General features: G+C 35.7%; 1 protein-coding gene across 4 annotated transcripts in view; it reads left to right on the top strand.

The window, feature by feature from the left end:
* The window catches only part of Ctdspl2 (CTD small phosphatase like 2), a 67,868-nt gene that overhangs the window by 30,362 nt on the left and 27,706 nt on the right, over positions 1 to 9,800 (top strand). For all 4 annotated transcript variants that reach the window (XR_007343797.1, XM_048792969.1, XM_015480717.2 and 1 more), the window contains 2 exons: positions 4,260 to 4,398; positions 6,988 to 7,137. Coding sequence is in view for 3 of the 4 variants with exons in the window: in XM_048792969.1 (XP_048648926.1) it covers positions 4,260 to 4,398; positions 6,988 to 7,137 (289 nt within the window). In the remaining variant the exon portion in view is untranslated. The remainder of the gene's footprint in view (positions 1 to 4,259; positions 4,399 to 6,987; positions 7,138 to 9,800) is intronic.

Raw genomic sequence — 9,800 nt, 5'->3', positions numbered from 1 at the left:
GCTCAGAGAGGTGTATAAGAGACACACACACACACACATACATACATACATATATGTGTGTGTGTGTGTGTGTATAGAGAGAGAGAGAGAGACCAAACTGGGACAATTTGGTGAGGCTATCTCAAAACATACAGTGCTGAGGGTGGACCTTAGTGTCACAGTACTCCTGGTTTCAATCCCCAGTACCATACACACAAAGCCCTACAAGGAGACCCATCTTTATACACACCAGGATGGCTTATAAACAATATTTCAGTTAGGAGGAATAGTTATTTCAAGACCTCTGTTGTCTAGCATAATGACCATAATAACAATGCAAACTGGCCTCCATCCCCCTTGTAGTACTGCGTATGGGCATTTCATCCCTCAGCTACATTCCCAGCCCTTTTAATTTATTTTGGTACAGGGTCTCACTAAGTTTCTGAAGCTGGCCTTGAACTTGTGATCTTCCTGCCTCATCTCCCAAATCACTTGGATTGCAGACTTGTTCCTGTGCCAGGCATTGGATATTATATTCTTTTTAATATTTATTTTTTAGTTTTCGGCGGATACAACATTTTTGTTTGTATGTGGTGCTGAGGATCGAACCCGGGCAGGCGAGCGCGCTACTGCTTGATCCACATCGCCAGCCCTGGATATTATATTCTTGACAATTGCTTAGATTAGATTTTAAGTGTTCTCACCACTGTCATATATACAGTGGTCATATATACACTGTCATATATACACAAAAAAAGTTACATATGTTAGGTACTGCATACATTACTTAGCTTGATTTAGCCATTTCACATTGTTTGCATATTTCAAAATATGTTGTACATCTTACTTTTTTATTTGTCAAAAACTAAGAGAAAAATTTTGAATTGCAAAATCTTTTTTGTTGGAATAAAAAAATTGTTTTATTGCCATGTTTTTGCTTTGGTTTTCTGCTTTAGGAACTGCTGTTTTCTATCTGGTGTATATTATTTCTATTTTCTCCCACTTTACCTTCTGTTTTTCTTAAAGGAGTAAGTATGTTCCCTAATTATATACAGGCATTTTTAGAAGGTTGTGTAGTTCTAGGAATTGTGGTGTGAACCGATTTTGTCATGTGAATGCTAAGAGAATACTTACACAAATCTAGATGTTTTATTTCTGTCACTTGACATGTCTTCTTAATGTAGTTAAGAGAGATGGTAAGGGGCTGGGGATATAGATCAGTGACTAGAGTTCTTGCCTATTACTCAGCACTACAAAAAAAAAAAAAAAAAAGAGGGGTGGTAAGTACAAAATATGAGAGCTAGCTGCTTGTGCAGTAGGGCATATCGTTTTATAGTAATCCTTTTTTTTCTTTATAAAAGTAATCCTTTTTATAAGTAGAAGGAATATACTCTAAAATGATAAAATATATCATAATAAATAAACCAGCAATAGTTATTTATTGTCATTTACAAGTATTACGCACTTACATATAAGTGTATATCCTATACTATATGACAGGCAGCTCCGTAGATTTGTTTATAATGGCATTTGCACAAATGCATAAGTAAAGGGTTAGACCACTACATCAGCTCAGCTGTTATAATCTTATGGAACCACTGTCATATATACAGTTTATCACTGACTGAAATGCAACATATGACTACTTGAATGTTCAAAAAAGGCTAGGCTTACAAATTGTCTTTCAGAATTGGATCATCAGACATTTGAATGCATTGTTCTGAAGAGTAAGACCGTCAGACTGTAGAATTTTAGACTTGACTTTCTGATTCTTTTTAGAGATATAAGCTAAAGTATTCAAATGTGTTCTCAGTTGAACCCAGTAAAGTCTGTTCTGTTACAATATATGCAACCTCTGCAACATCAATTAGTTTATACACTATTGTTAAATGGGAGAACTTTATCAGTATAACATGGATACTATGTTGGTTAATATATAATTCTCCTTTGAACTAGACAGAGGGTTCTGAATAATGGGAATTGAATTTTATAATTCATCAAGGAACAAGAAACTTTCCGTTCATCTACTGCATAAGCAAATACCCTTTCACTGGTATTTTTGCTTTTCTTTGCTTTATTAAAGTTAAAATGATAATCTACATTGGGTGCTCTCTCCCCAGAGGTGTACAAGAACTCTTCCAAAATGGCAATGTGTATTTCCTTTTGTGCCCATCTTAATAGAATCCCTACTGGCTTAAGGCTTTACTGTTCAAGTCCTGTATGCCCTTGTTTCTACTTCATCATTTTTTAAATTATACCCTGAGGTAACATTCCAGAAACTCTTAGTACCTGAGGGTGAGGGTAGTGTCCAAGTTATCGCTGAAGGTCCCAATCAATGTTTTTGTTAGTGCTGTGGTTACAAATGTACAGGAGCCTTAAGTAATGTGCTCCAACATATTATATTCTATCCCCTGTAAGACACATTTTTTCCCCCACAAGTCTTGTTATCTTTATCATTGTATCAGTGCAGGGTTTTCAAGAATCTATGTAACATTTGTGTTATAGCAGCTGTACTGAGAAACTACTTCATGGGAAACTAGAGCTTAGTGTAATTTAAACTTTGCTGCAGTACTTCTGTTCTTAAAGGACTTTATAAAGACAACTCCTATATTTTCTGATAATGGAAATCCTATGTTTGAGATATGAGACTTCATGTATACATACAGTAAAATAACATGTATAAATACAGTAAAATAACAAATGGTAAAACATTGAAGAATTTTGTTATGGATTACTGAGGCATCATCATCATTTTTTTTTTTTTTGTAATGCCATATTGTTTTGATCGAGCAACCTAAAATTAAGATAAATTGCTGAGTAAAAGGAAAATTCCATATTGAATGATATTTGCAGTAAAATATTTTTTCTTTTTTGACCCCAAAATGAAATTATAAATTTTACCATTAACAATACCAAGCTTATTTCAGAAATAATTCAACAATATTCAGCCTTCAGAAAGTATAGTAGGCTGGGCTTGATGGTACACACCTGTAATCCTAGGGAGCCAGAGACAAGAGAATGGCAAGTTCAAGGCCAGCCTCAGCAATTGAGTGAGACCTTGTCTTAGGATGTATCTCAATGACAAGAGGGTTTCTGGGTTCAATCTCCAGTACCACAAGAAGAAAAAAGAAGAGAAAGAACATGCAAAGTAGTGTATTTTATTAGTTACTGTGTTATAAGAAAGCAGAGAAGTTCTGGGTATGGTGGCTCACATCTGTAATCCCAGTGGCTAGGGAGGCTGAGACAGGAGGATCACGAGTTCAAAGCCAGCCTCAGCAAAAGTGAGGAGTAAAGTAACTCAGTCAGAGTCTCTAAATAAAATGTAAAATAGGGCTGGGGATGTGGCTCAGTGGTTGAGTGCCCCTGAGTTCAGTCCCCGGTCCCGCCACCCCCCCACCCCGCGCCAAAAAAGTAGAGAAGTTCTTCCAGTTATGAATGTTGATATGTATTAATTATATAGAATATGTAAATTTGAAATTCTAATCCTTATCAAATGATTTTAGGTAGTTAATTAAATCATCATGGGCAATATTACAATACAATGATTTGTTTAGTGGATGACTAGAAAAATTCTCAAAACAGAAAAAGATGTATAAATGGTGAAAAATAGGGGTGGAAGTGATTTAGCTGTTGATGCTTGCTTAGCAAGTGTACTGCCCTGAGTTTTATCCCCAGCACTGCAAAAACTAATAAATAAATGGAGAAAAATAAATCAGGCTAATGCTCAGAAGTATATTATTTAAGTCAATTATACTGCAAGCATAGTATAAATTTGTCATGGGAACTTGCCTTAAATAAGATAACAGACATAGAGCTTCTTGCTAAGGAGTAGATTCCTTGGTGTTAATTTGGCCACTTAAATAATTGAGGTAAACAGTAGAGATGTGGTAGTCGCAGGCCAGCAAGTTCAATGAGGCTCCCTCCCCTATCCTCCTATCTTTCCCAAGTGCTCAAGGAAATGATCTCTGTTCTTTAAAACAGTTCTAAAGATAAGGGGAAATTGGCTGAAAATTCAGAGCACACTGTACAGTTCATTATTTCCATAGCATGGAAAATTTAGGTGAGCCTTGAGAAAGGTTCTAATTATATTTGTGTACTCTAACTGCATTAATATTCTTAGAACACTCAAAATTTTTCCATTTTTGCTACTCTTTGCTATTAATTGCATTTTGTTTCTCCAGGATAAAGAATATTATACCATATTTTATCATTTTATAAGTATAACCTGTAAGACAGAATAATTGTGCTCAGTGCATATTTTTTTCCTCTTATGTCTTAAGGAAGAGAGAGAAAATCCTTCAAAGCGGAGTAGAATTGAACGTGATATAGATAATAATTTGATCACATCATCACCAAGAACAGGAGAAAAGCCTAACAAACAGATATCTCGAGTAAGACGGAAAAGTCAAGTAAATGGAGGTTTGTTAATATTTAGATACTGTTTAATTTAGGTGTAAGCAGAGATCTTATTTGACATGTTCCTAGTCTGTTTTAAAAATCTACTTTGAGTAAATTTTTCCTTATTTTTGTAATCTTTTTTGTGTTCAGTATTAGTAGCATGAAGTGAAATGAAAATATATCTTTCTAAAATATTTTACTTTGATGAATTAAATAAAGGCAGAATAATTAGCTTTATACTACTTAGCATAAAAAAAAGTATATGGATTGGGGTTGGAGATGTATCTTAGTGGTGAAGTGCTTGCCTAGCATGCCAGAGGCCCTGGGTTCAAGTCCCAGCATCAAAAAAAAAAAAAAGAAAAAAGTGTATAAGAGTCAACATTAAAAAAATTTTTTTTAGTTGCATGTGAACGTGATAACCTTTATTATTTATTTATTTATTTATTTTTTAATGTGGTGCTGAGAATCAAACCTAGTGCCTCATATGTGCTAGGCAAACCTCTACCACTGAGCCACAACCCCAGCCCCAAGAGTCAACATTTTTTACTTCTAATAAGTTAATTTCTGAAAGCAGTAATAATTGTGACTTAATATAACTGAAACATGTACAAAAAGTTTGTTTCTGGATCTTGCTACTTATGAGCTCAGAGGGTACTTAGATCATTTAGACTAGCATTTCTCAATTAGGGGTAGTTTTGCTTCTATGGGACATTTGTCACTATCTGGAATCCTTCACAGTTGTCACCACCTGTGGAGGGGTTGCAACAATCATCTACCAGTTAGATGTCAGATATGTTACTAAACATTCTACAGTGCAGTAAAGCCCCTCACAATAAAGAATTATCAGGCCCAAATGTCAGTAATACAGCTATTGATACATCCTGTCAATATCGTATTGTATAGCTGAGAAGTTCCTCACAATCAATAGGAAGGAGAAGAACAATAAGGACAAGCAGAGAAAGCTATAAAGAACAGTATTTTAGAGCATGAGGTGCTCTAAAACTCTCTTGTTCCCTTAGTACTGGGAATTGAATCCAGGGATGCTCTACCACTGAGCTACATTTCCAGTCCTTTGCATTTTGTATTTTGAGATGGAGTTCCTCTAAGTTGCTGAGGCTGACCTGGAATATATGACCTCCTGCTTTAGAACTGCCTCCTTGCCAGTATCTGGGTTTTAGGCATGCACCACCTCACCAAGCTAACTAAAACTGTTTTACACACAAGAGCAATAACAGTTCTTTCCTCATTCCCTCAGTGCAGTAATGTGTCTTTATTGTTTAAAGTGATCAATATGGAGAAAAGGACACTTAGGACAGAGAGAAGAAAGAGGGATAAACAAGTTAAGCTGGGTGTGGTAGTGTACACTGTAATCCCAGTGACTTAAGAGACTGAAGCAGGAGGATCACAAATTGAAGGCCAGTCTGGGCAACTGGGCAAGACCTTGTCTCAAAATAAAGTATTAAAAAGGGGTAGGGATGTAGCCTAGTATTAGAGTACCACTGGCTGGGTTCAATCCCTACTACTAATGAATGAATGTATAGCTCAGTGGTAGAGTACCCCTGGGTTAAATCCCCAGTACCACCTAAATACGTACATACATAATTTTTTAAAAATAATGAATAATGAATGAAGCTGGTTGCGGTGGCACAGGCCTGTAATCCCAGCAGCTCGGGAGGCTGAGTCAGGAGGATCGAAAGTTCAAAGCCAGCCTCAGCAAAAGCAAGGCACTAAGCAAGTCAGTGAGACCGTCTCTAAATAAAATACAAAAATAGGGCTGGGGATGTGGCTCAGTAGTTGAGGGCCCCTGTGTTAGATCCCTGGTACCAAATCAGAAAAAAAAAGGAATGAGAGAAACAAGTTTTTGTTGTTGTTGTTGTTTTGTTTTTAAAGCTATATCAAAAAGGTAACATTGTGGAGGATAAGTCAAAGTCAAAACTTTTCATTTTATTTTTGTTTTATATTTCCCAAATATCTGTGAAATTTTTTTACTTATAAGATCATTCTTCCTAACCACTCTGAAATGGCTCAGATTTCATGTTTTGTTTTATTTTTTCTTTTTATCATTTTGGGGATTGAATCCCAAGGCCTTGTACTTGCTAGGCTTTACCACTGAGCTATCTTCTCCAGCTCTAATAAGTAATTTTTGACACAGCTGTATTTGACCTTCTTCAGTAGCGCCAGGTTGCCTCTAATGATTTAACTGTCATTCTTTAGAAAGATATGAGGGAAGGTTTTATGAAGTAGGCAGCATTCCAAAGTGTAATCAAAAACAGAATCTTGCCTTCATGCTTTTGATACTGATAACTTGTTTACTTTCTTACAAAGAATTTTTTTCATTTTCTGTTACACTATATTAATTTGAAGCCTTTTGATTTGTATAATTTTGTATTTAAATTTACTTTGAAAAAAAATAAATGTTAACAATAATAAAGTGTTACTTTATGATTATTTGATTTACTAATGATTTACCTCAGTATTTCTTTATTAATCACTCCTGAATGTTAATTCGTTTTCGCAAGTATTTGAGGGAAGAAAAGTTATTTTTTAAATGATTTATGTGTAATTTCTGAAAGTCACTGTTTATGACCTTTTTTTTCTATTCTTTCTTAGAAGCTGGTAGTTATGAAATGACAAATCAACATGCAAAACAAAATGGGAAATTAGAAGAAAATCCTTCCTCTGGCAGTCCTCCAAGGACTACATTGTTGGGGACCATATTTTCTCCTGTCTTCAACTTTTTTTCACCAGCAAATAAAAATGGTATGTATAAACCATTTTCATTTGGTTAAGTATTAACTATAATTTAATATTGTTAAATTATAGTTAATAAACTATGAAGTTAATAAATTATGAAGGGTTTAAACCTTCATAATTTTTAAAAAGATCTTTTTAATTTTACTGCCATATTTTGTCAGCATCTTATTTGTTTTATGAACTTGTTAAAAATGTACAGTTCCTTGAAAGTATTTTTTAATTTACTGAAATAATTTGTTTTTTCTATGCTTTCATTATCTGAAAATCTAGATGATAAGACTTTGGTCTAGAGGGATAATTTTTATTTTTATTATTATTGGGGTGACTTCTATAATTCTTTTTTTTAATCTTTTTTTTTTTTCTTTAGAGAGAGAGAGAGAAAAATTTTTTTTTTAATATTTATTTTTTAGTTTTTTTTTCGGCAGACACAACATCTTTGTTTGTATGTGGTGCTGAGGATCGAACCCAGGCCACACGCATGCCAGGCGAGCGCGCTACCGCTTGAGCCACATCCCCAGCCCTCTTTTTAGTTGTAGATAGACACAAACGTTTATTTTATTTATCTTCATGTGCTGCTGAGGATCCAACCCAGTGTCTCATATGTGCTAGGCAAGTTCTCTACCACTGAGCCATAACCCTAGCCTGATTGACTTCTGTGTGTGTGTGTGTGTGTGTGTGTGTGTGTGTATGTATATCTATATATATTTTTGTGTGTGTGTGTGTGTGTGTGTGTCAGGGATTGAACTCAGGGCATTTGACCACTGAGCCACATTCCTAGCCCTATTTTGCATTTTATTTAGAGACAGGGTCTCACTGAGTTGCTTAGTGCCTTGCCTTTGCTGAGGTTGGCTTTGAACTTGCGATCTTCCTGCCTCGGCCTCCCTAGCTGCTGGGATTACTGGTGTGTGCTACTGCGCCCTGCCCAACTTCTATAATTCTTAAAGAATATATAGCAGAGAATCCAGAAACATTTCCAGTATTCTGTGACATTACAGATTTATTAAATACCTTTAAACTGAAACCATATAATTTTTTGTAATGCAGTTTTATTATCTTTTTTTTTCCTCCTAGGTATCTTCAATCTAGATAAATAGTAATTTGTTTTATTTGAATTAAGGTATTAATAGTACTCTAATACTATTCTTAGGTAATAAATAATACTCTAATTCAAATGAATCAAAGATTTTATTATATAAAGTCTTTACAAAAGAATCAAATTTGGGGCTGGGATTGTGGCTCATCGGTGGAGCGCTCGCCTAGCACGGGCAGGGACCTGGGTTCAATCCTCAGCACCACATAAAAATAAAGGCATTGTGTTGTGTCCATCTACACCTAAAAAATAAATATAAAAAAAAATCAAATTTGCTTTTTTACTTTTTTGGGGGCTGGGGATACTAGAGATTTAACTCAGGGCCTCATTCATCATTTATTTTATTTTGAGACAGTCTCACTAAATTACCCAGGCTGGCCTCAAATTTAGGATCTTCATGCCACAGCCTACTAAGTACATGCCCTTACCTGGCCCCTTCTTTTCTTTTTTTTAGTATTTTAGTTGTTGACAGACTTTTATTGATTGATTGATTTATATATGATGCTGAGTGAGATTTGAACCCAGTGCCTCACGCATGTAGGCAAGCACTCTACCACTGAACCACAACCTCAGCCCACCCTTCATTTTTTTTTTAACAGCTTGTTTACTATACTGTGTTTTTATTTATGATAGTTTATTTTCTAGGCTAGTTGAGGGCAAAGGATAGTCTTTATTTTTGATACAGTATGTGCACATGGAAAATGTGTGTTGCCTAATTACTTAAATTCCAGTCTTAATTATGTTGCTGAATAATAGTGTGTGTGTGGTGGGGTTATTTATTTTCCTGGTGGTTCTGGTGATTAAACCCAGAGCCTCACATATACTAGGCAATTGCTTTATCTTTGAGCTACATCCGTAGCCCTTTTTAATTTTGAGACAGAATCTCACTAAATCTCCCTTGTTGACCTCAAACTTGCCTGAATGCCGTTAGTGGCTGGGCCCACAGGCTTGATAATGCAAATTTTATTTTATTTTTTGCTTATTCATCTGTTTGGTACTAGAGATCAAACCTAGGGACACTTAATCACTGTGTGCTATATCCCCAGCCCTATCTATCTATCTATTTATTTATTTATTTAGGGGATTGAACTTCAGAGGCACTCAACCACTGAGCCATGTCCCCAGCTCTATCTTGTATTTTATTTAGAGATAGGGTCTCACTGAGATGCTTAGAGCAGCAGCTTGCTTTGAACTCAAAATCCTCCTGCCTCAGCCTCCTGAGCCAACTGGGATTAAAATTTTTGAGACAGGGTCTCAATAAGTTGCTGAAGCTGGTCTCAAACTTGCATTCCTCCCTCAGCTTCCCAAGTTGCTAGGATTATAGGCATGCACAACTGTTTAACTGATAGTGCAGCTTTTGTATGTATTTATTTTAGTTGTAGATAGACACAGTGCCTTTATTTATTTTTATGTGGTGCTGAGGATTGAACCCAGTGCCTCAGACCTTGCTAGGCAAGCACTCTACCACTGAGCTACAACCTCAACCTTGGGGCAGTTTTGTTTTTTTCCTTAGTTGTAGTTGGACACAATACCTTTCTTTCTTTCTTTCTCTTTTCTTTCTTTCTCCCCCCCCCCCCCC

The sequence above is a fragment of the Marmota marmota genome, unplaced genomic scaffold (assembly GCF_001458135.2).
Source record: "Marmota marmota marmota unplaced genomic scaffold, marMar, whole genome shotgun sequence".
NCBI classification, from domain to species: domain Eukaryota; kingdom Metazoa; phylum Chordata; class Mammalia; order Rodentia; family Sciuridae; genus Marmota; species Marmota marmota.
The sequence above is the reverse complement of the archived record's forward strand: the minus strand, read 5'-3'. Positions and strand labels throughout refer to the sequence as shown.